The 26847-nt window shown below is 46.8% G+C and overlaps 1 protein-coding gene across 3 annotated transcripts in view; it reads right to left on the minus strand.

Annotated features, from left to right (window-relative positions):
• Window positions 1–26847, minus strand: part of ASIC2 (acid sensing ion channel subunit 2) — a 507564-nt gene that overhangs the window by 41618 nt on the left and 439099 nt on the right. For all 3 annotated transcript variants that reach the window (XR_004409049.2, XM_033006339.2, XM_042787473.1), the window contains exon 2: window positions 7929–8079. Coding sequence is in view for 2 of the 3 variants with exons in the window: in XM_033006339.2 (XP_032862230.1) it covers window positions 7929–8079 (151 nt within the window). In the remaining variant the exon portion in view is untranslated. The remainder of the gene's footprint in view (window positions 1–7928; window positions 8080–26847) is intronic.

Genomic DNA, 26847 nt, shown 5'->3' on the forward strand with positions numbered 1-26847 from the left:
AAGATTAGCTGAAGCTAATCGGAGGGAAAGCTGTTAATTCAGGATTCGGGGATGCTTCTTTCGTAATAACAGAGGGCGTTAACCCAAGCATCCCAGTTAAACGCCAAGCAAAGCCATCCCCCTCTGGCTCCTCAGCTCCTCGCTGCAGTTTCCAGATGAATTCAGTATCATTTTCTCCATCTTAAACCACCATGTAATCTTACTGTGAATAATATAAGCCTTTTTGGTCTTGCCTCCTTCCAGAGGGAGCAGCATTTCATCCACCTGTGCTGTTACACGTACACACATGGTTTGTTAATCAGCAGGTGAAAATGCTTCAGGCTGAAAAGTGCTGGAGAAGGCAAGTTACTCTTACACATATCTTACCCTCCTTCTCCTCTTTTCGTGTTTTTTTTTTTTTTTTTTTTAATTAATAAATGAAATTGAGAACCAAGCCTTCCAAGGCAAACAAGAGTTTCATCTGCAAAAAAGCTGCCTTAAGGCAGCCGCGGCTGAACGCAGAAGGCAACTGCTTGCAACATCCCTGTAATGGAAAAGAAATTGCAAAACCTCCGAGAAGCCCTGCAGTCAGCACTAACCACACAGACTTTTAGGAAGTGTATTCCTGTTCTGAAACATGCTCAGGGTTTTGCATGCACACGTGTATGGGGAATCCCCATGAAACCCACTGCCATCGACCACCATCCCACCATAGCACATACCTTCTGCTACCCATCACTTCTATCATTCCCTGGTCATTTCTTACTTATTTTATATTTACAGATGAGTTTTGTATTAATTTCAATGATTCCACTTAGAACTCCACAAGCTGTGAATGAAGCAGATGCACAAAGCAGTGCCCTTTTTGCTTCTTCCCAAACTCTGGTGGCTCAAAGCCTGCAGATGATTCCCCACGATGTAAATCCTAAACAGCCCCTTGGACTTCGCCAGGAGCCTGGTGGGTTTGCAGCTGTGACCTGGGGGAGCCCAGGCTGCCTCCTCCATCCCTTGAATTCAGATCCTTTGAGAGCAGAAGGAGGCCTGGATTTATGAAGAACCGCTACTAATCATAATAATATGCAGAAGTAAATGACAGCGAGTGCTTTGTGCCTCTCCATAGCTGGCAAATCAAACACTCCAGGGCTTGGGCTTATTAACACATGGTGCACAGAGGCTGCACAGCTGGAGAACAAGTTCTGCGGTTGTGGAGGCTTTGGGGAAAGTAGGGGCACATCTGACCCCTGAGATAACTCAACTGTCCCTCCTTGATGTAAAAATCCTTGCAATAAGATGCTGTAATGCAGCAGGAACAATGTTCCACAGACCCACCTCAGCAGCATGGAGATGCTGTTTAAATCTGTTTTGCCTGGCACAAAATCCTAGAGGGCAGGGGAAAAAAAAAAAAAAAAACAAATAAAAAAAATCAAAGAAACCATGGAAACGCTCTCAATTTGTGCTCGCATCAGTAAACTTCTGTGAGATGAATTTTCAGGGCTGGCAGCACTGGCCTCCAGCCACTCGCACATGCATGGGGTCACCCTCGCCCCCTCCAAGTCCTCTCTGCAGCGGCTTGTCTGCTGGATCCCAAAGTTATCAGGGCTTTTGTGAGCAATGAGGAGGAAGAGCCCTGTCTCAATCCAAAAGCACTGATGTGGTGTTGGCTGCAAGGAGTGAATGTGGATGATCTGTGCTGCAAATCCCTTTCAACTGATGCCTGGAGCACCCCAAACTTCAGGCAAGTCCTGGAGATACTCCACTACAGATGCCAAAAACCCAAAGCAGGCAGCAGGTCCCTCAACACAGCCCTGATAACCTGTTCTTCACCACAAAAAAGCCACCAGAGAGGCACCTTCTCTGCAATATGACCTACCCCAAGCTGTGCATGAAGTGAGGCAGCAAGGCTCGTGCTGGTGTTGGCATGATGTCCCACGGCACGTCTCTGCTCTGCAAGCACCCCACCGTGAGCTGGTCCCCAGGGCGATGCAGCTGGAGGAAGGTTGGGGCTGGCTGAGAAGTGCTGCTTGTCGCAGCGTGGATGGCACCACTGTCACTTTTCCCCCTTTTAGAGACTCAAGGAGGACCCAAACAGCCCTTCCCAGAACAGCCACCAGCCACAAACAAATCCAAGCGAACTTCTACGGCATCAGCGCTCGCCTAAAGACCCTGGTTCAAAATTAAAGCCATGTTAATATAATTTATCTAAATTCGATTTGGAAACGGAAAGAGATCAGCGGAATTAAGGCAGCTTTCATGAGGAAGAAAAGCAGCAGCATGGAAATTCAATGACACTGAAACCACCCTGCACCTCTGGCTAATTTGGATGAATGTTACAGACATGCCCCAGCTGCCCCGCAGCGATGGGCTGGTGGGGAGGGTGAGCATCCAGCGCCTTGGGCATGGCAGAGGTTGGCCCCTGAGCTCCCACCATACACCACTGGCTTTTCCTTTTCCCAACCCACAACTCCCTGGAGAGGGGCTTCCTCCAGCCACCAACAGATGCTTTTCCCTTGCATCCACTGTTTACTGGCAGGGGTTGGTACCCACCACTTCGTAACCGCGTGAAAAAGCCCTACTGAGAAGCAAAAAATAAATTGCAATCCAAATGGGTTGGCTGAGGAGGAAACAGGCTTGAGATCTTTCTCTGCATGACCTGTAATAAAAGTCTGGCTCATAGTCTATGTTTTTTATCAAGTTAAATATTAGCAGCCCATAATACAACGTGATAGTCTCCTAAGTGGATTGAAGCCTCAAGCTTTATAGATTTCATGCTTCTTCTTGGTGCAATTTTATAGTGCGTTTCTCATCCCCTTTTTTTTAATTCAGCGTGTTACTTGATTAATTGGTATGAAATGTTCATCTTTATCAAACAATTTCTGAAACACAAAACACAGAACTCTCCAACTGTATTTCTTATTTACAGCCCTGTTGCCTGAGCGATCTCCAATTTACTGTGCTGCTACGTTAGGTCACTATATAATACCCTGAACTACTCCAGAAAGATTAACCAGAAGTGGATTCCCTTTCCAATCAAATAGTCACTGCTATAAATTAAGAGTTTCTTTTACTATATTTGATTGCATTTCTGCCACTTTCCCTATGAAGTGCAGTAAAGCAAACATTCTCGGCAGCCCCACCACTCCCCGGTGCCGAATCTTGTGAGACAAAGATGTGTAACCGCTGAATTTGGGAGGCTCTCTGCCATATGTACAACTGGCTGAAGCTTCCACATTCGCTACTCCAAGTCTGTGGTTTGCTGTTTCCCCCTCGGCTACTGGAAAGAGTTTTCCCTGGTATAAATTTTTTGCATCTTGTATTTTACCTCCATGCAGGATTGCTAGCTTTTTTGTTCGCTTGCATCATGATTCCCACCCGGAATATCTAAAGCTTTCTTTAAAGCACAAAGGTGATGTGAAGACTTCAGCCACAAATTACCTTCCCAACTCTTTTCATGTCTAGTATGCTCATGGCTAAATTAAAATGCTAGAAAATATAAATTCTATGAGTGTAATATTCAAAAGACAGCAATTTCCATCTCTTTTTCTTTTTATCATCATTTTCTTTTCCACGTGCCTCATGATTTTGACAGTCCTGACACAATATTTTTGCACACCCAAAGATGGCAAGGCTGCCTGATGCCATGACATCCAGACAGTCAAAATACCCTTTTCTTTGCACTTGAAAATCAAGACTGAAGCAGTCTGTGTACGCTCGCTATTCCAAAATTAGGCTGCACATAAATTTAGCATGTTCAAATAATGGGCTTGCATATGCAGTCAAGCAAAAGGTATATTTTTCTATTACAAGCAACTTGTTAGACGAGATATTTCAGCTTCTCAAGATATTAATGGATACTCAGTAAAGGTCTTTGTAGAATGACAATACACTTCATTTTGTTTGCCGAGTCAGTAACAATTAAATCACTTTTTGTATTACAAAGCATATGCCAATGACATGGTGGCGGCAGCTCCCAGAGCAGCCCTATCCCAAGCTACGAACCAATATTTTCCTTCTTCATTTCTTATTTGAATTGCAAAGAAGAGTTTAAAAAAGAAAGACGAGATCCTGAGGCTTGAAGCCAGCAGCAAAATGAGGATTTTTTGAGTCCACGCACCAACTATTTTCATGCGGGGCTGTGAAGGAGAATTTTGGTTTTATGGCACCTCCAAATCTGGAGCAAAAAGCAAAGCAGCTATGGGGCTAAATACAGGATAAGATGCTACCGTTTGAGCTTGGCATTGATAAAAATCAACCCTGCATCCCACAGAACCACAACTGCTCTGTGCCAAGGAGGGTCTGAGGGACCTGAGGTATATGAGGAAAGGTCCTACGGGGTGTCCTGGCCATGGTTGGGATGCAGAGGCCCTGAACTGGGGCCTGGAGGGCTCTTTGGGGGGTTAATTTCTATGGGACAGACCCTGGCAGGAAACACGAGTCAATGCCACCACGATGGGCCAGAGAAATGCCTAGTTTTCCATGTGAAGATCTCCCTGGGGTGATAGAGGTTGATCCACCTTCAGCATCTGTGAAGCCCTTCGTGGGGTGCAACACCATGTCTGAGACGGCAGCTTGGTGGGGAGAGCTCCAGACAGCTCCGGGAAAACCTGGAAAAACATGGGACCAACAGCTGGGAAAGGAAACGGCTTGAGCAGCCACGTGTGAGGGATGATGCAGAAGTTGGCAACTGAAGAAAAAAGGTCAAGTAACTCAAACACACAAAAATCATTGTCTAAGATGCAACTAAAGGAGCAGCTGCTGGGTACAGGATGGGTACAGGGAAAATAGAGCAACAAAACCAGGGTAGAAATATCTGAAGAGTTAAAGATAAGGAGCAAATGGAACAGTTCTGGTTATAATGGAGATATTCACTCACTGGGAATTAAAAACTCAACTGCTTCCATCCTGGAAATATCCCTGTGGCTGGACCTCCCCATGCCTACACGTGCCTTTGGCACTGTGCTGCGAAGACCTCACCCCGTGTCCGTCCCCATCCCTCTCCATTGCAAGGGCTGAAGTTCACTGCTAAGAGCTGTGTGCCCTTGACAAAGCTCTTCACTGGAGAGCCAAGTTTGTGTAGTCCCAGTGGTAGCAGCTGAGGAGATTTAATTCCAAACACATTTACATTATTATGCAAATATTTGGAAATCATCAACTCCTTCACTCACCTACTAAGAGCTGAGTTAAGTGTTTCCATGGGAACAGCAACTATTAACCACTATAGTTAATATTTTTATTCTGGTAGTGTCCAGAGAGCTCAATGAAGATTGAAGACAGCTTGTACAAGGCGCTGTATGAATGTGGAGGATAAAAGAGTCCCTTGTTGAAAGGCAAAGATTAATGTTTTATGAGCTTCAAAGTCAAGTACCAGTTCTACCTGGACCTGTAAGAACATGGGCAAATTTGTTTGCACTGAGACCAGCAGCTTCTCCTACACCATTAGCCAAATAAAGAGCCCTATTTATATAGTGTTGCCCTGAATCTTCCAGGATTTCATGGTCAGGTAGACCTTAACAACTATCCCTGCACAGTCCAGCCTCATAATATCAACCCAGTCCTAGGGACGTGAGAATCCCTCCCTATGCCTCTAATCTTTAGCGGACTGCAAATTTGAGCTAAATACACATGTGATTAGCAGTGGTGAGGTCATGGGGGGCAGGACATCATCAGGGATATCTTGAAAATCAAAGCGGTACACTGCTCCCTTCCACATGTGGTCAAAAGTCAAGTCTGGACTCAAAGAACCTTAAAAGCCACAAGGTTTTTGAAAAAATGAATACAGTAGGAGTTGGTTCCTCCCGCCTGCCAGGTTTCTATTCCACAGCCACGGCCAGCTTTCAAGCAATTTTGCCACATGCAGAGCTTGAAAGTTGTCTGAAGAGCGGTCAGAGCAGAAGCTGCCATCCCACCTAACCTCTGGATGACGGTGATGCTCACAGACACGGAGGTATCAGACTGGAAACCTCCTCCCCACTGCCACAGGCTCTCCTGCCTGGCTTCCCCACCAGACGACAAGAACAAGACCTGGTTAATCCTCCTCCCTCACTTTTTTTCTTCCCAGTTTATTTCTCCACTTGCTTCCATCCTTTTTTTTTTTTTTTTTTTTCCCTCCTGTGTAACGAGAGTCCAGTTTACCCAGTTTACCAGTCTGATCCACCTTTCCCAGCATCGCAGCGACAGAAAAACACAGCCCTAGAAGCAGCACATTTCTGGATGGGTTCCTCCTAAAGATTCTCCAAAAGGCAGCTCTGAAAAGTAAGCCTAAAGCGAGGATGGTGTGACACAAGGTCTGTGTCCCCCAGGGGAACCTCAGAGCGGTCCAGAACACAACAAGGTTGAACACACAGAGCTCGTGGTGCGGCTGCCCAAGGCTGCTACATCCCTGAGCCATCAATGTGGTGGTTCCCTGCCCCCACGAGCTCCTCCAAGGCAGCCTGTAAGTGATAAAAGCATCAGAGGTATAAGATGCACCTCATCTTCCCACTCTGTACTGTGAACCTATTTTGCCTTTAAAAGGACAAGACTTCAAACAAATGCAACAAGTCAGAAACGATTATTTCAAATCACTACCTCCTCCCCCTCACCTGGGCCAGATCAGGCCAACTTTGAGTACGAGCTAAAAACTGAAAGACAAAGCTCTTGCTATAAAAGCCTGTGCAATTTTAAATGATTGATGTGACCGTGGGAATCTGTTTAAATTGTAAGAATCAAACACTACACAAATAAATTTTAAGTTCTGAATGAATGCAACCAACTCCTTTGCTACTGAGCATAAGTTTGAAAGGTGCTTGAAAGGATTAATTTGCACAGGGTGAGGGAAAAACGGCGACACAAAAACGTAAGTGATATTTGCTCCTTTCCCTTTCCTGATAGCCAAAAATAAACACAGACAACCTCATCCTGAAAATTCCCACTGCAACGCTCTGCCTTGCAACTGCCAGAGAAGCAGAGTGGCTGGCAATTCTTGCAACACTTTTTTGGATGTTTTGTTTAAAATGTCAATGTGGGCTCAGGAAAACTGCAGCCGCCACTGCTGAAGAACCGATAAGGCTTGTTCTAAAGAGGTGGCTTTGGTGGCAAGTGTCTCCTGCCCATGCCACCCCTCTTGCGGAGCCCAGCCTCCTATCCACCGTTTTTCCATTTTTGCAGCAGAGTTCATTAAAGAAACTGGCACGGGCGTTGCCGGCAACTTTCACCATGGCAGCCCGGTTGGGATGATGGGAGCTGCTGGAGGAGGCAGCTGCAGGAGCTCCTTGCAGGAGGCAGCATTTCCACACCCACTCCGAGTGCCGCCGTCCCAACCCCGGAGACCTGCGAGACAGCACAGGGCCCCGGCCCTTCTGCTCAGCACCTTCTGCCCTTCTCCGTGCCAGGAGCAGAGGGCTGCAGTGCAGCACGCTGGCTCTTCAGAAGATGCCTGGCCCAGCTGGGTTCATTAGGGGACAGATGCCATCCGTCCCAAATGCTCTGAGTGCAACGAGCTGAGCCCTTGGTCCACCCAGGCAGCACTAACCCACATGAAGACAACAATTACGTCAGTGAAAGTCCCCAAATTTCAAGAAGGAGGAAAACACAGACAGCAGCTGGAGGTCCACCTTGAAGGTGGCCTCCCAGAAATGCCTTTCTAGGGAAGAGGGATGTGCCGGAGCATCTGAAGGAGACATCACACCTCTTGTCACCCACAAGTGCCCACGCTTGTCCCAGGGCAGGCGATGACACTCCTCCTTGGCATCCCAAACTTTGGTGCTGACCCACCACTCACTGATGAGTTGAACTATAGAAATGCTGGTCCCCACTGGCAGCCGCAGACACCAGGAAGAACAGCAACTGATTTCTGTACAGACTGAGCTCCTCTGGTGTTCAAGAGCTAGTTTAGACATTGGCTGGGAAGGATGGGATGAGATACGGTCTTTCCAAAAAATTCCTGCATGTTTGCAGGAGGAAAAAGGTCTTACCTGTTTCTCCCCATATTGGCAAATATTCATCCTGCTGTATGTCTAGCATGATTTCCAGTCCATTGCCTGTCCCACCCTTAACCGTGGTAAGAAGAGGCCGTCCTTCTTCTCCTGAGTTAAACATGTAGCATTTCCCATATTTTGTAAACACCTGTGAGGAGAGAAGAGAGAAATAATATAATATTTCCCATATAATCAATGGCTCTTCCCACCCAAACGCAGGCAGAGGATGAGAAATGGCCACGCACCACAGCTTGAAGGGAAATGTGTGCAGATAAATCTAACGCAGTTTAATCATTTAGTGTCTGTTGTTCTATGTACAGAAAATAAAAGATAGACGAGAGGAAGGGAGAGCCATTTTAGAGCAGCAGACAAATATCTTTAGCAGCTCACTGGAGTCACATCATGTTAAGTCTCTGAGAAACACATGTAAATGCTGTGTTTGAGCTTGCACTAAAATATAGCACCATTCCCCGGTTTTGTGCAAGGCACCGCAGTCCACCACTGCTGCATGCTCATGGCTGCGAGCTGAGAGGTGGGCTCAGCCTCAAAGGATGGAAATGTCCTTTGAATGTCCACTGAAGCCCACACTTACTCCTTGCTCACCCAGCTGCCGAATATCAAACCCCATAGGCATGGCTGCCCCCACGGCTTTCCAGCCAAAGGGAGCAATGTGCATGATGCCTGTGCTCTCCCGGCACAAAAAAAAAAAAATACAGTATCCCATTAATCCCTCACTCTACCACTACTTGGCAAATAATAAGAGTTAAAAACACTTGGTCAAATGAGGAAGAATTTCCTCCATCCCTTTTGATCTTTAGCCTCATTTTGGCCTGTTTCTTGAAAGAAACTTTGGGCAAAGCCCAGGTGGGACTTCCAGGCCTCCGCCAGCTCTGCAAAGCAAGGCTGACATAGATTTCCAAGTTGGGGGGAGATGGGTTTCCAAGTGGGGTGGCTCCTGGTGGGGCAGCAGAGATGTGACATCTTTGATTGCGGTGGCATTGACTGTCTGGGGCATTGACCAGTCCTGAGCTCAGCCTTCTCCCGATCTGGGACAACATGGGAAACCAAAAATTAAAACACCACAAGTCCCTCCTATGCCTTGCACTGACAGACTGGGGGACATACAGATGTGCAGATCTTCCTCCTAGAGTAAAAGAGGACAAAATGGCTCACAGCCATTTAGAAATTCCCCAACCATCACACGAAGTGACTTCTGACAAACACCAGCGTGAAATGGGATGTGTGAGTCGTCTTTGAGTCACTCTGCTGCTTCATGGCTCTGGAAAGGCTGGGTTTTGCAATCAATAAGCAACCGGCAAACCCCAGGAATGAATATTCCGAGTGAAGGGAGCCCAACACCAAGAGGCACGCTGGCTGCAGTCCCATCAGAAATCACAAGTTGCTAACGCAGTTGCTGAGATCACAGAACCCCAAGATGATTCATAAAACTAAACAGAAGCTGGAGTCATCAGCAATTTGTTCCTCTCAAATATTGACATATGCCTTATAATCACAGCATCAGGGAAGCAGGTGAAAAAAGAGAAATAAGCAATCATATTCAAGTTTAAAACCTCCAATTGGAGCAAAAAGGATGCAGAGAATATGAAGCGTTTGCAGAAAAAAAAAATACGCCCTTTAAAAAAGACTTTATATGCAAGTGAAAATCCCATTTTAATACTTGACTGACCTATTAAACCATTCAAGCTGGAAAGATAAGCCAAACAACAGTAAGCGGGTGTTAGCAGCCACTGCTCTGTAGATGGGTTTTCCCAGATAGGCTCTGAAGGCAGAAGTCAAAAATTTCTAATTAGGATAGTTAAAAATACAGCAAGAAGAAAGCTTGCATTAGTGAAAATCATTGGAAAACAAGCAAGTTTATATCGAGAGCAACAGTGCACTGTAAATGCTGAATAAGGATTTAGATGCTGATGTACACAGGGCAGTCTTTAGCCAAATAAATCCAGACAATTTTATGAGGCTTTTTATATGGTCCTTTGCAGCTGTAAAAATTTAAGTGTAAAACCTTCAGTTAGGGCATGTTTATCCAACAAACAAGATCTAAAGTGACAGCAGCCCGAGGCTCAATTCAGCTGCATGTCTGGGACCCCAATCCCAGAAAAAGAAATCAAATGGTGACTTGAAAAGGAAGGGACATTCCTCCACCCCCTCCGCTCCACCCTCAGCAAGTGACTGTCAAATCCATGAAATGCTGGTGGCCCTGGCCAAGGGCTCATCTGCCACAGCCTTGGCAGATGTTTCTCTTGCACAGTAGGAGAAGATGGGAAACCTGTCTGGCCATACACAACCAGGGTTGTGTTGACATGTGCAGGTAAGAAATGCAACTGCTCCCCAGCCCCACATGTGCTCCTGAGCAGCGGCAAGCCCTGGAGCCCATCTGAGACACAGCTTAAACCCAGGTGCTGCTGGCAGCATCTACATCACTCCTAGGACTCTGCAAGGAAACGTTTCCAAGGAAGCCAGATGATTTTCTGCTGCTCTTTAGAATAGAATCACTTAGGTCGGGAAGGACCTTTAAGATCATCAAGCTAACACTGCCAACTCCACCTCTAAACCATGTCCCTAAATGCCACAACTACACATCCTTTAAATACCTCCCGGGCTGGTGACCCCACCCCTTCCCTGGGCAGCCTGTTCCAATGCTTAATAACCCTTTCAGAGAAGAAATTTTATCCAATCTAAATCTGCCCTTGTGCAACTTGAGGCCACTTCTTGTCCTCTCACTTGTTACTTTGCAGAAGAGACGGATCCCCACCTCGCTACACCCTCCTTTCAGGTAGTTGTAGAGAGCAATAAAGTCTCCCCTCAGCCTCCTTTTATCCAGACTAAACAACCCCCCAGTTCCCTCAGCTGCTCCTCACAGGACTTGTGCTCCAGACCCTTCACCACCTTTGCTGCCCTTCTCCGGACACACTCCAGCACCTCAGTGTCTGTCTTGCAGTGCGGGGCCCAAAACTGCACCCAGTATTCAAGGTGCAGTGTCACCAGTGTTGAGTACAAGGGGATGATCACTGCCCTGGTCCTGCTGGCCACACTACTGCTGACACAAGCCAGGATGCTCTTGGCCTTGGCCACCTGGGCACGTTGCTGGCTGTTGACCAACAGCCCCAGGTCCCTTTCCGCCAGGCAGCTTTCCAGCCACGTTGCCCCAGGCCTGTAGCATTGAGTGGGGTTGTTGTGACCCAAGTGCAGGACCTGGCACTGAGCCTTGTTGAACCTCATACGGTTGGCCTTGGCCCACCGACCCAGTCTGTCTAGATCCCTCTGCAGAGCCTTTCTACCCTCAAGAAGATCAACACTCCAGTCCAACTCTGTGTCCTCTGCAAACTCACTGAGGGTGCACTTGATCCCCTTGTCCAGATCACTGATAGGGCCACCAGCAAGCACAGATTCTCATTAAGGCTCTGGGTGTGTATCCACCCGTTCATCTCTGCAAATCACACAGTTACTTACAGCTTTGTCCAGCCCAGTACCACACCAGAGTCATGACTGAGATATGATGGAGATGAACACTTGTCCTAATGAGGAATCAAGAATCTTTGCTGAAGCACCCAGAGCTAGCAAACAGCATGAAAACTTTGGGATAGGGTCAGCATGCTTAATGGCTCAGCAGAGAACCAGTAGTCAGGAGGAGACCAACAAGGGATACATGGACCAAGAGAAGATCTACAAAGCGAAACAGCTGGAGAGGAGGATTTAATGCCAGACATGATTCAGGACTTTTTATTTCTTTGGACCAGCCTGAGCCCAATTCCATGCAGTGGGTGCCCACTGTCCATCCACTTGTGCCCAAGTACTCCAAGACGGCTCCTCAATGCAAACCAAAGCACAGTAAGTGGGGACAGTTGGGAGATTTGCTCCCAAAGCACCTTCCTGATCCAATGAAACCCCATGCAGATGCCTCCACTCAGGGTTTGAGTTGGCTGCACGCTGCTCCCACTGCTCACCTCCAGCAGCCCTCACTGGGAGAACATCACCAGGGCTACGAGGACCCAGGCCAGAAAGCACAGAGAACTGAAAATCAAAGAGAATAAACTGAGGATGAAGGAATGGGAGCCTTTCCCTGCAGGACAAAGTTGCTCACAGGGACCCTAATGGAAAAATACCCATGAGCCAAGAGCAGTGTTAATGGTCAAGCAGCGACCAGGGATACTTTCAGTAAATCTTCTGCTAGGCTCAGCCCTGCTCCCAGGCAGTCACAAATACATCAAACAAACAAGCAAAAAAGACAAAAAAAAAAAAAAAATTTAAAAGAGAAAGGAAGAAAGAAGGAAAGAAAGTCACCCTGCTCACTGCAGCTACAGAACCTCCCAAGAAGCCCCCTAGAAAACCCCTTGCTAGCTCCAGCACTACAGTCCCGGCACTCACCAGGACGTGCACCACGCCACACGTAACAGCAGCTTCACCTCTCCACGTCCCAGAAAACACATCCCATCCACCCTGCTCTCCACCAGCGCTGCATGGAGCAAGCACCTTTCTGAGCATGGACGTGGCATTTAACCTCCGCTCCGTTTCACGGCGACGGAGGCTTTGATGCCAACAGCCTTGCTTAGGAGGGAGCGGGGGGGAGCCAGTGGGCATTAAGGAAAGCCGTGCAGGGTTCATTTCTCTTCACAGCACAGCTCCCACAGGATGCCCGTGCCCTGCTGCTGGCAACCTTCTGCCTCAAACCCTGGGCAGGCTCCTTCCACCTCCTCTACTGGGAGAAAACCTGGTGCCTATATGGACAGTCCCCCGCCAAACCATATATAAATGCCATATATATAAATATATGACGCCCCCGTATATAAAATTTCCCCGCAGGCAGCCGAGCCGTGCACAGCAGGGCTTGGCCACGGTGCTCAATGTCCAACCGTGACGGCAGACTATGACACTGGAACACGGCGGGCACCTCCCTCTCGAGACCTTCAACCACAAGGTTTTCCATCTTTCCCTAAGAAGATATAAAAAACTATTTATAAAATCATTTAAAAAGACATTGTCAAGTTAAAAAATCCATACTAGCTCATTTCAACTCACATTAAATGGCGCTGTGCTGCTCCTCACCTCCTCACCTTTGCTATGAATGGTTATTTATAACTTTTTCAGGGGATCCTCTTGGTTTTAGGTTCTTTTGGGCTCCCTGATAACAGGGAAGGATTCAGAGCATTATCAGATCATCAGGACAAAAGGATAGAGCTGTTTGAAAAGGTCAACACCAGTATATACTAACTGCAGCAGCACACCTGAGACAGTAAACACAAGGCAAAGCAGAAAGATTTAACCTCAGTTTATTTGTCCTAGGGGAGAACAGCACTCCTTGATGTTAGTAATGTTTTAACTTGCAATAAAAAGAAGGTCCAGCACAAGCTGGAAACAAAATCACAAACATGTACCTTGAGAATAGTCTATAAAAATACCAGTTTTTTTCTTTGATGGATCACCAGTTACTTTTGATAGCTCCTCTGAAAAATCCCCATTTAAGTACAAAGGTAAACATGTTCAAAATATGAGAAATAGTAGTTGAGTGGCACAACGAGCCCTTCTTTAGCACGTAAAGGGAATATGTGTATCTTGTGAAAATAGAAAGCAGACTATGGGTACCTCAAACAGACTTCATGTGCAAAACAGAAGATATCACCATCAAAAGCTTCGAGACATCAATGTATATCCTGCTGTCTGTCAAACCAACAGTCCAGAAAAGACTGATATTCAAAATGCAGGCAAGCCTGACTGGAGTAATAGAGAAAAAGGTATTTCACAGTGTATAACCAGCATACACAGAACAAGTATATCTACTGATAAATTATCCTTTCAATACGGAGCAGAACTATGGTAAAAGCAAGTAATTTTAAGTCTGTAAATTACTGTTCTCAATCCAGACAAAGATGCAGCTAGAGCTCACTGACAAGGCAAGACATTAGTTGTCAGATTAAGGTACTAACCATTGAAAAGAGCAAATTAGCATCCTTCGCAATCATTTTCTCCACAATTGTGGTACACAAAGAGTCAGAGACATGTATTCTACCAAGCCACATCCAACAGCATCATGGAAAACAGAGCAAAAAGGAAAATGAAAGGACTTCCCAGACAGGTCCAGGAAAAGAGGAACATGAAGCTCAAAGGGCCTGGGGAGAACGGAGATGCGTTTGGGCAGGAACACACAAGAGATGATGGGAAAAAGATCCTGTTTAGCAGGAAAGAAGACCTAATTTCTGAGGTTTTGGCACAGCGATACATTCCCATAGCTACCAGCTCTCCCGTGGCACCTGCTGAGCCCACGGTGGCATCGAGCCATGCCATTATTTCACTCGAGGTGCAAGGAACAGCACGGTCCGGTTGGCTCTATGCAAGCACATCGTGATGGTCTATTAGTTCACACACTGGCAGGAGGTAGCAGTACATTATTTAAAATGAAATGATGGCTGCAAAGAGCAAATTGCAACAGATGCCTACAATAAACAGGTTTCTGAAACATCAAATCCCAAAGGGATCTCTTTCCAAAGGAGAATAAGACTGCAGTGACAGCTCAGTAAGGAGGGAACTCACACCCAATGGGCAGAAAGGACTTCACCTCCCTCCCAAATGGCAGTACAGAAGGAAAGAAGGAATCAAGTCCCTATCCCAGGCAGAGGGGGATGCCCCTCACCAGGGCATCCTCTTTGTTGGACAGGTTTACATATCTCAGTCTTACAAAGACACTGAGGGAATAAAACCATCTCAGACACACGTATTAAAAAGGTGACTTGGTCTGTCAGCCTCGAAGGTCTGTAAGGCGAGGTATGGATCTTTCAAACATTAAAATAAGCCAGGAGGGAAAATGCATATAGATGTCTTACTTCAGTTGCTTCTCCTCCTCAAAGGGTAGCCACAGATTTCTCTTCAAATCCATGTTCTCGTATTATTGGAAACCTGGCAGAGAATCATGTCAGCCAAGCAAAGTATTATCCATCCTTCATGGTGTCAGGTTTAATCTTGCAACAGAGGAGAGTAATAGGGATGGAGCTCCAGAAAGCAGAGCCATAAAAGTTGTCAGAGATGTGTTTACAAAGACAGGGTTTTCCTTTTGGCCTCCAAGACTGAGATATCCCAGCGGGCCTTGTCAAGCACCTCTGCAAGGCAAGGCAGGGAGATGTTCCGTAGAAATCAGTTCGATGTCTGCCCACACCCCTCCGGGCACCGCTGTCACACGACTGTATGGGAACAGCATGGATGTCAGCTCTGGTTTTATACACGTCTGCTGTTTTTAAATAACAAGTTATTGAGGACCTAGGTACTGCTTGAGGCTAAGATAGTCTTGTGCTGGCATTAATGTTATTTCTTTTTCAAACTAGCAGCGGGCAGCCCAAACTTAATAGTCTACCGTTGCTGACAAGCTGCTACATAACGCATAACACACCTAATGCACGGATGCCCGCCTTCAAAACCAGTTTTTGCTACTGGACAGGGCCAATTCTCTTTTTAATTTGTTTATTTTATAGGATGGCACTAAAGATCGCGCAGTGGATCACAATTCATACCTCTATATTCTACCCTTCAAGAACAGTCAAACTCTAGCAGCACTAACACAGAGGCCCGACAGGCCAGTGCAATTAATTCACCAAGAGATACTGCCATTTTCTTCTTATTTGTGAAATCAGCCACTCCCTGTAATGGCATACTGGTGCAAGCATTTGTCTGAATGGTGAGTACTTATGGAGGGTCCTTATAGCTGGCATAAATCACCTCCACAGCAATCACTACAATTTAGCACTGGTTGAGTGGATATTTAAAAAGAAATATAGCACTAATATTCTGCCAGCAAATGAATAAACTATAATGGTGAAGCTCCAAATATTTGAGAATTATGTTGGTCCATAAACTAAGAAAACTGCTACCCTGTCTCTGATCCCTATCAAGCCCTAATTACTTCCACACATAACAAACTGATGCAGAACAATGCAACAGGAGCTCTGTCCCACCAGATTGTAATTTACTAATCGTAGGAAACAATATCTACATGCTCCCACAAAGGTTGATCTCCCATATGAACATAAATTAACCCATGGACATCTCTTAATTCCCCAGGACTTGGTTTGCAGAACACCATACGCTGGTCCTTCAGTAACCCAATGCAGAACACCATCCTCCACTTTTTACTGGGTTTGGGTTTTTGGGGGTGGGGTGAGGGTGGGTTTTTTTTTTAACAGAAAGTTTCCCATCTATACAAAGACCAAAGCCCCAGCACAAGTGTGAGGCCACTCGGTGTGTACAAATGTGCACTGCACACAGGTGAAATGAGGTGAATGGCCCGAGACACGCCAGGCTGGGACCGTGATATCACCAGACTCGGGTTGAACGAGGTCAGACAACAACCAGGCTGATGCCCTCAGGAAGCAGCAGATGGTGTGGAAAGAGGAGGAAGGCGGGTGACGGGGTATTATATTCCTCCTTCGGGGCCACCAAGGCTGTCCCTCCACCAGCAGCCACCCATGGACGAGCTCCACGCATCCCGGCTTTAGGAGCCCCGGAGCCTTTTAGCAGGTGCCAGGATACGGCTTGAGGGCCAGGATTCATCTGGATAATAATTACAATCTGTCTTCCTAACGTCTCCCCACTGATTTATTTAATGAATTTTCCTCATTACCTTTGCTGAACTCCCTACCAAGTAGCAGCACAGCTCTGTCTCCAGCCCAGCAGTGGCCGCAGCTCTGCAGCAATATTGCTGTATGTCCCCGCCAAAAATACCTCGAGAGTGTGCAACAGGAGCCCGTGGATCCCCCCCAGCACTCAGCGTTGTGAAGATACTCACGTAGGTGCTGTGGAGCCTTAGCAAAGAGGGTGGATAAAACACTCGGACTTGAAATGTCAGTGTCAAACACAAATCCCTCTGGGTAAGGAAGGATATCATGCATCAAATGAGTTCTCCAGAAAATGCGGATTGACCATCTTCAGACTTCCCATGCACCTTAAAACCATCAAGCAGCACCCCAGAGCCAAAGGAGGGATGGGAAAACGCTTCTGAGCTGGGCAATCCTGGTCATCCAGGGTGAGACTGGCTGGAGACTCCTCAGCCATGGCTTCAGCCGCTCCCAAACCCTCTGCGATACTGAGAACCTGCAGGACCCAGCCACCACCAGAAGTGTTTGCTCCTTGCTATAAAATTGTTGTCATGTCTGGAGGTTTTTAGGCCATTCCCTGCCTAGAAAGCCCAGCTTTTCCGCAGAGCTGGCACAGGAGGGAGGCGTCAGCCTCATGAAAAGGACAAACAGCTCCAAATACTCCCAACGGGATAACTTCATCTCATGCCTTTTGCAAAGGAAAAGCAGCAACTGCTCCCTTCGCCTTACACAGAAGAGATAAGTACTAGACATTGTACTGAAAATAGCACTTCTCTGTAGCCAGTGAAGCTTAAAACCCTGGGAGGCTTTTACTACTTACAGCCTTGAGTGTTACAACTTCTGCCTGAAGTGAAATATTTGGGGCACAAGAAAAAGCAAAGCCTGTCCCCACCCAGCACAGGGCTTGGGCTGGAGCTCAGGACCAGCTTGGCCACCACGGCTAGTGTGAATGGCCTCGGTCATATAGTCAGGTGATGGTTTTATGCCCCTTGCACACCACGGGATTTGCACTGCAGGTTTTCGCTGGCATATAACCAAGCCATAATTCAGAGCACCACCATTTAGGCTCTTAAATGCCTCTACAGTCAATTGAAAAAGATATTTCCATAACGCACTTCCAGGCACTTTAGTTAGAGATGCTCAAATGTTAGCACAAAGCACTTTTTTTCAACTTTCTTGTGATGGCTACATCATTTAGAAGAGTGAACTTTGGAGAGGCTTCAGGCATGGTGTCCTTCTTTCACCCGCTGGCTGCACACAGACCTCCCAGCAATGCCCACTGCTCTCCGGTGCAGAAAAACCCAGCAAGCAAAGCTGTTTTCCATTGCTTGTGCAAGCAAAGCAATTCCCCATCACTTGTGCATGCACAACTATTCCCCATCACTCGTGCACGTGCCAGCAGCGTGGTGGTGAGTCTCATGGACTACCTGTGGGTGCGTGGAGCAGGCAGGACAGGCAGCCGTCCTGTTTCTCACCTCCTGCGTGGAAAATGCAGCCTGTGAATGGGTAGAACAGGGATATGGGCAGTGCCTGACTCCACAGGAGCACGTGAGGACACCCACATCCACGCCTGCGAGGTGCTCGGAAATTTCAGTAACACGAGGAGCGCAGGCACCGTCGCCGTATTTACACCATCCCGCGCCAACTGCAGACGGCAGAGTTTTGCTACGGATGGGAGTGAGGGGGATGACGCCTCTGATGGGGTAAAACGCTGCTGCTCTCAACGCCCTGGCTCTGCAACCGCTGCTTCGTAGACCCAGACGACCTCCAAGCATCGGCTCACGTGGCGTGGACCAGAGCTGACTCTGTGCTTGCTCCCGGGACTGATCCCTTCATACCTCACCTCCCTGCTCCCCACCATGCGGACACGTTATGGTAATGCAGTATTTCAGCATCCAGGGATACAACAAACGAAGCAGCGCTACCCAGAGTAAGATGCTGGCAGGTCTATCCCCAGCTGGAACCCAATTATTCCCAATGACAGCTGCAAAACAAATGGTCCCCTTACAGCAGGGAAAATATGAAAATAACAGCTAAAGTGGATTTTATCCAACCTAAATTCAGGCCTCTACAACAAACTGTGGTCCCAAACCCCACTACCAAGACTCCTGCAATCAGTGGTGAAAGGCAAAACAAGGGGGGAAGTACATATGGAGGTATGTACATAGGTACAGATAGATGTAAACTGAGATAAAGTTTTTGTAAGCCTAAGGCTGATGGTGGGAAGGATTTGTTGCACCCAAGCATCTGTTTTCCTGGGACAGATCCATCCGTTTAAAACACATGGGATGAGCAGCACAGCTCTACACAGCCATTGGTTTATAGCAAGGCATAAAAAAAAATCCTGTGCTTGAAATTTAGAGTGAATTTATTGCAAAAAGAGAATTAGTAACCACAGCCTCTTCTTGCTCAGTTGACTGTCTATAGGAAGTCAAATCTTTTTGCTCTTTTTCCCCACTTTTAGCTGGGCGGAGCCAGCACAGCTCGGGACAGAGGCAGCTTTGCTTCCAGGCCCGTGTTTCAGCCACAAACACTCACCCAGGGATGAAACTCCAGTTTTATATCATCATCATCACCGAGGACACGACAGAATAAACTTCCTGCTTCCAGGGTAAATTGGTACTGGCAAGCAGGGGAAAAAAAAATTCATGCTTGTAAACGGGGCAGACTGGATCTCAAAATCACCGAGTGGCAGTAAACCAGGCATGATATGTTGGTATTTTTACAGTCACCTGTTAGAGCAGAGCAGCGCTGGAGGAGAATGCGGGATCACAGCCCAGCACGGGCTGCACCCCGGCATCGCGGTCCCCACTGAAGGTCGTGCGTGGTGAGATCTCCAGCCACCACAGCAGCGGGGCAAAGACGATGCTCTCAGCAAATCCACTTGACTCCCACTGGGTTAATATAAATCATTCCTGATAACCTCCTAAAGGGGATTGAGTCAGATTTGGACTATGGAGTGTATGCATATATACTGATGTAATTAGGCCAGGCTCTGCTGTTCACAACAAACGTATGTATAGCTTGTTCAATGCAGGATAGCTTTTTGGAGACAGCCCTACAAACTGTATAAAACGGACTGGAATATTTATCAGGGGAAAGAAAAAAAAAAAAAAAAGAACAGTATGGAAATTATTTTGTACTCTCTATTCCTGAGCCCCACACAAGTACCTGATCCCTGGCCTCTGCAGTCCAACCAGCACAGACACTCTCTAAGCATCCTTTGACTAAAGGATTAACCTCAGTTAGCCTTTTGATTTAAATTACTGCTGAAGAAGCCAATTCAGTGAGAGATTTTATAGCCGCTATTTATGACTTGTACAGCCCCAGCTCCAAGCAGCCCCTTGCTGTTCCAGAAAGGTGGTGGGACACAAAACCCTGAAGCGCAGAGCCGGTGATTTGAGTTACATGGGGGATTTCAGGAACTACCTTTGAGCGATCAGACACACCGAGCAAAACCCTGGCTCTTGCCATGAGCTGGGGTGTTAAAGGATTTGCTGTTGAAGGATTTGCTGTTCACATCCCTCAGCTGAGCAGCAGCAACACAGTATTCAGTGCAAGACATGAAGCACCGGCATTGAGCATCTCCGTGGCTGCATCCCTCCTCCAGTGCTGGGGCAATCCTGCTCCATCACCGATGACGGATGAAAGCCCAATTAGTTCAAAGGGAAGATTTTTTTTATCCCTTAACTCTTCATTTGACTCAAAACTTGCCCAAGAGATCCTGATACATGTGGAATTTCAGGTTAATTACAATGACACTTATGATGTCATTGGACAGGGGGTGGCTTTGCCCGAGGAAGTCCCCAAACCCTGGGACAGGGACAATTTGCTTTTGTAAGCATGAAATACAGTGAGGCCAGAGAAAGTAAGGGAGATCCCTTCATCACAGCAAATACATGTGTAACAAGACACAAGGGAGCTGGGCAGCTCATCTGCATCACTCCTTAAAACCAACACTCAGGTGGTTTTGGCAGAGACCTCCAAAAAGTCTATTTATGGTCTACTATGGTCTGAAGTCTATTTACTCACTACCAAAGGGCTCTGGTATCTGCCATCTCCTTTTTTACATTTTTACAGTACGTTTCACACTCAGGGGGGACTGAAAGGAATTTGTGGGGAAACATGATTTCCCAGATGTGTTTTGTTTCTTATTTCTTTAAAAAATACATCAATACAGATATATGCCAACTATGCACCGCCTGCTACTAGGTGCAGATGAGACACAGACCTGACAGCCTGAGCCAGAGACAGACCCCAAGCTGTGGGAGGGAAGAAAATGCGCAATTAAACTTTTGCTTGATACACACCGCCCCTCAGCTCTCCTGAGCATCCTTGCGCCAGAAATCTGGAACCTGGAGCTGAGCACGTGTGAAAATGAAGCCAATGTGGCCCATTTCAGTGCTTTTAGTTGCTTCTAGCTCGTAATAACCTCAGAAGATATTCATAACCCAGGCAAGGAAATTAGTTTGTTCAGCACACACAGCATGGTTTTAAAGTAGAAAAATATCCTTTTAATTAGCGTGCCAAGTCTATATATATATATCTGTATCTATATCTATATATATCTCCACCAGAACCTGCCAGCTCCCAAAACGTGCTTCCTCTCCCACATTCGAGGCAGAGAGGAGGGTGCACCCGCACCACAAAGACCCTTCCGGCACCAAGTGCCAAATCCTTGGTCCAATCACCCATCCCCCATCCAAACCACACAGTTTGGTATCCAAGCACCTATAGAGACGCTTCTCTTTCTAATCCAAGGGCAGAGGCCCATTGCCTCTGGCCAACCCTATGCTGGGAGGGAAAGGCATTTGTCAGACAAAACCCACCACCCCGCTGGAAAAGCCACTGGCTGCTGCTACAGAAGCAGGAGATTGCAATAATGCAAAATTTTGAGAACCTGCACTCAATTAAAAAAAAACAAAAAAAAAAAAACAAAAAAAACCACCTTATTTTCAAGCACTCCCTGGGATGCTGCTTGACAGCATTGTTTTGCCCTCGCTCCCACGTGCTGCAGTGCAAGTTCACGGTGCTGCGACCGAAGCTGCTCTGAAGAAGTCCAGATGTCAGCAGTGGTGGGAACATCCTCGGATCCAAATGTAAATGATCCTAAAAGCACAGTGTAAAGGCTTCCAAAAGCAACTACATAAAATGTCTTTATACCTGTCCTCTTTTTGCCTTTTAACTTTTATGCAAGTAGCATGCATTGGTTCCTGTCCTTCTAACTAATAAAAGCCCCAGAAAAAACTTTCTTAAGGAGAAAATACCCCCTATGAAAAAACACAGGACCAAAATCCCTGAACCCTCAGCATGTGCACTCCAGTCAGGCCCTGAAATTACACATATCATGATTCCCTTAACAACTTTCCCCTGGTCTTATTTTATGGTTCGCTTTGCAGGAGTAAGCGTACAGTAATCACGAACAGAATTTAACTCTAAAAATGTAAAAACCAGCTGTTCAGAAACGTAAAGGCTTTATTTTGTAATTAATTTGACTCCAGCTACTAAAAGGCTTGGCTCTTTAGCACTCCATTTGAGCGTCTCACTGAATAAAGATTTTCCTTCTCTCCATTTCAAGGAATTTATTCAATGCAATTTCTATTCCCAATGATAACCTGATCATCGTGCACAGAAATGCATGCAGCTCTATCTGTTTAGGGCTACCAGTAAGAATGTCTATTTCATAAACTCCTTAGAGACATTTTGACACCAAACCTACCTCTAAAGAGGGGATTTTAGCTTGAGCCATGCAATTTCTATGCAGGAAAACCAGGAGCCCAGTGCCCGGCAGCATCCTGCAGGCAGGAGGGGAAGGAGGCAGCGCTCTGCAGGCAGGTGAGGGGCTGGGACCTGCACGTTGCTCCATTATGTAGGTGCTGTGTAGGTGCTGTGTAGGTGCTGTGTAGGGTTGGCAATGTTGCTGAGGGTCAGGATGCTGCAGGGATTGCAGTACCCAGCACACTGGGGATACAAAAGGGACACGCATGGGACCTGCCTGCAGAGGGATGCTCAGCTTCAGCAGAAACTTTTTTGCAGCCAAAACCAGGCTGTGTTTGAAATAGGGATGTTGTACTTGGAAGTAAAGAGCTATTGCATGACCCAAATGCCAGGATGATTAATTAAACCACATCAATGGAGAATTAACCCTGAGCAAACAATGGGGAACTCTTAAAATACAACTCCAAGTGAAAATATTTTATGAACATCCTGACACTGGCAAAGTAAATCCAGAAGTCTTTGGGGATGTGCAGACTGTCAAAAACGCCCAAGAAAAACAAGGAAAAAAAAGAATGAGCATCACCAAAGTAGTTAAACCCAGGAGCCCTCAGCCCAAAAACCTTCCCTTGGGTGCTTTGGCAAGGGGGGGATAGAGCATTTCTTGCTGGACGTTTTTCCACAAATGGCATTTCCTTTTTCTTTCCAAAACCATCCGTTGTTGTAACTCCAAATATTCATAGTTATCTGCAAAGCCTCCTTACATCCCATGGAAGTTTTATCCTCACCATGGAAGTATGTGATAGCTTCATCAGGGTTCTGCATTTTTAATAGTCAGTTTTCCTGAATTCCCCCTGAATTTGCTACCCTGCAGCTGCCCTGAGCAGTCCCTTGGCCATGGGCAAGCGGACACGGTCTCACGGCCACTGTCCTTCGCAATGAAATAAGAAATACAGAATAATTTCTGGAAACCCTCTGCACTTTCATGTCTCCCTGGTGACTTCTTAAAAGCATCACCAGATCCTGGAAAGCCTCATACGCTCTGTCGAGGGCTTTTGCAGCTATTTGTTCCCAACTAAGCCAGCTATTCAGAGTCAGCCTGTAGATATTATTTCTCTGAACTAACTTAGTCTGAGCTGGCACATTTTGGATCAGGGGCAGCTTTCACAGCTGACCTGCCTGAGATGCCGAGTCAATATAGAAAGTAGCGAAGGGAGTTGGTGAAGGAAAAAAAATAGCTAATAGGGGAGAGCAGGGAGGGTTTCATGGCACCGAGACAGTCCTGCATCAACCAAAAAGGCTTTTTTCCTTTCTTAGTTTTGGCTGCCAGAAGGCAAAACGGCAGCTTATTCTGGAAGACCATTTTTGATGTTTTCCCTGTGATCACTTGCCCTGCTTCTGCCTTCACCCTTATTGAGGGTAATCCCTTTCTCCACGCTTAGATCTCCACCAGGAAGAAATAAAGGTTCAAACTGGCCCTGCTATGAGACTGACGGTCCTGCGTGAGCTGGCTGCCAACTCCCAGGGCAGGGACTGTTCCTGTGCACCTCCTGTTCCAGCCTCATGGTCTGAGGCTGGGCTTGGAGCCATAGTTTCATGAAACAAAATAATAAAGTCCTGTAGTTCCAGTCCTGGTCACCACAGTGGTGATCGTCATGGATAAACCCCATTTCCCAGCCTCTGGAGTTTCAACAAGAGGGAATGTAGCAATCATCCTCCGTGCTGCATGCTGCAGCGTGGCACTGCCAACAGCCGAGCACCCCGGGGGAATACGGGCTACTCACTCCCTTGTTCTTCCTGGATCTCAACACCTCAGTAGGTCTTGGCCAACCTGACTCATGCCCTCAGAGAAGGGGCTTAGCTCTTACACTAGGTAGGTGCCTCTAGGAGATGTGCTCCTCCATATACAATATAGTCATACAGATATATACCTCAAGCACAACACAGTTATGGGAATCACTTACCAAGAAGTTCTGAAATAAAAATGAAGAGGGAAAGGACCTGATCCAGGGAGAGGAGAACAAGCGTTTCCTTCATCTACAGCAATATAAGCCATGAACAACTCAACAGAGTTGGATTATCAGAGATGAAACCAAAATGGGACCTCCCCTGACTACTCAACCAGCAAGGAAATGTCCCGTGTCCCTGTCAACAGCCATCTTCAGGGACTAGCAAATATTAGTCAATTAAAAGCACAGCAGCATCAGGTTAGAGCAACCATAGCTGTCTGAAATGCTAAAAGCTTCTGCAAAGCAATGTAGTAACTTGGGTCGTTATTCCCTGAACACCTTACAATTTTCTTAGTCATCACATTGGGTTATTTCCTTTTGCTCCTGGGCTACTTGGCCGCCCTGCAAAACTGTGCTATTCGCAACGTATTTTATTATCAGCAAAGCAGGAGCTGACAGCTTGGAAGTTTATTGTTGTTAACAGAGTAACAGACCTGGTGTGGAAGCAAATTACAAACTGAGAGGCAACCGGTTGACCCCACACAAGCAAACTTGAAATGGAAACCAAGCAGAACTAAACAAATCCCTCCAATCTTCTTCTAACACGCGCTGGGATAAACTGTGGCCAAATCCACAAAGAGCTGAAACTGCAACGGAAGCAGGGAAGTAAAGCTTGGATTTCTCTCCTGAAGTTGAAGGCTCCACGCTGGGGTTATTCCATTACTATTTGCTGATCTGCAGGACCTGTCAGGGTAGAGATGGCTTTTAAGTCTCCTCTACCCAGAGAGATGTTAAGGCTGAGCCTAGAGATGGTCCTGACATGAGGTGCAGTGGCAGGTTGTGTCACGGTGAGATGCTGTTGGGTTTCATCCCAGAAAGCCACGCAAGAAAAGAAGTTTGGGCACCCCAGGAGATGGGTGTGTTAAGGTGGCCATCCAGGAAAGAAAAAGATTGAAGACAGTGGAGACATCTCAGGTTTTACAAGAAGCTATGGAGGAAAAAAGGCTCAAGAAACAAATGCAAACTTGTTTTAAATTTCTGTACCACCAGAATCAACAGGATTGGCAGTACCACCATGGGCAAGTCCATACTTAATGGTCATCACAGAATGACAGAATGGTTTGGGTTGGAAGAGATGTTAAAGCCCCCCCAGTCCCACCCCTCCCTGCCCCGGGCAGGGCCCCCTTCCCCCAGCCCAGGGGGCTCCCAGCCCCGTCCAACCTGGCCTTGAACCCTTCCAGGGAGGGGGCAGCCACAGCTGCTCTGGGCACCCTGGGCCAGCGCCTCACCCCCCGTACAGGGAACAATTTCTGCCTTGTATTTAATCTGAATCTACCCTTTTTCAGTTTAAAACTGTGACCCCTCATCCCATCACTACACTCCCGGATAAAGAGCCCTTCCCCACCTTTCCTGTAGCCCCTTTCAGCACTGGGTACGCAGTACACACATCGACTCCAAACCCGTCTCAATTAAGCAGCTGAACTGACCTACGCTTGGAAATTAGATATGCAATTTAATTTAACACAGGACGCAATACAGACCCATCTCAGTGTTTGCTTCTCCACACTTTCTTTTGCCCCTTTTTTTTTTTAAATGAAACGTATGTTATTAACTAAAAAAAGTGGAATTAAAATGAAAGAGAACTCCTACTATATAAAGGCCTTAGCTTTGAAGCACTCAGACTGCCAGTTTCTGCCACAATGCAGTAACATAAAAGCCAAACACAAGCCAAGAACCTGCGTGGAGTTGATGCTGGAGTGAATAAATCAGATGAGCACCATTATGGTTTGCAGAGCAGAAGGTGATGCCAGAGGGGACATGGGACACTGCCCTCTCCGGTGCAGACAGGGAGAGGGTGGCAGTTTGCAGAGCAGCAAGCTGTTAGCACGAGACAGGGCACACAGAAAATTGAAATATGCCATATAAGCCATATGTTTTCTGAAGCTTTTTTTTCCGTGGCCTGTGGAGCTGTGTGTTTTGGTCCCCAGGAACGGTTTTGAGCTCTGCATTTAACACCTCTGCTTTGTCAGCTGTGGGATCAGGGCTGGTTTGAGGGTTCTATAAAACGTTCCCGTCCCGATTGCTGGAGTTATTGCTGGGCATGAGGGTTCACTGGTGGTCTGCAACCATCTGCTGTCAAGGAGATCCCAGGATGAAGTATGGTTCTGGCCGAGACACACCTCCCGAGACTGGCGCATCCCTGCCCCATCTCCCAGTGATGCTGGGGACAGAGCCGCTTCGGAAAGCTCCCTTGCCCGTGAACATGAGAAGCCACAGACGATCCCCCAGAACAAATCCACTTCATACTTGGAGATTTAAGAAAGGTTATTACTTTGAAGACTTTCTGTCCAGAAAGCTTTGTTTAAGATTTCACTTTAATAGCTTGAGCTCTCACTGCCAGGCAGCGCTCGCTGCCACGGGGCTGCGGTGGTGGCACCTCCACCTCCCTGACCGGGATCCCTTCGCTCAGCCGCTCTCTTTTATGTCACTACCACATTACCCATCATCTCACAACATTTATGAGCTTAGATGGATCCCATTAGCTAATCAGTGTTAACAGCTACCTGGTCTATCTTATCCAGGTCAACGGATTTTGAGGAAAGCAGACTGATGTTTAAAGACCTTCAGGTCTAATAAGTCTTCTAATAATCCTCA

The sequence above is a fragment of the Tyto alba genome, unplaced genomic scaffold (assembly GCF_018691265.1).
Source record: "Tyto alba isolate M040663 unplaced genomic scaffold, T.alba_DEE_v4.0 Super-Scaffold_12, whole genome shotgun sequence".
Lineage (NCBI taxonomy): Eukaryota > Metazoa > Chordata > Aves > Strigiformes > Tytonidae > Tyto > Tyto alba.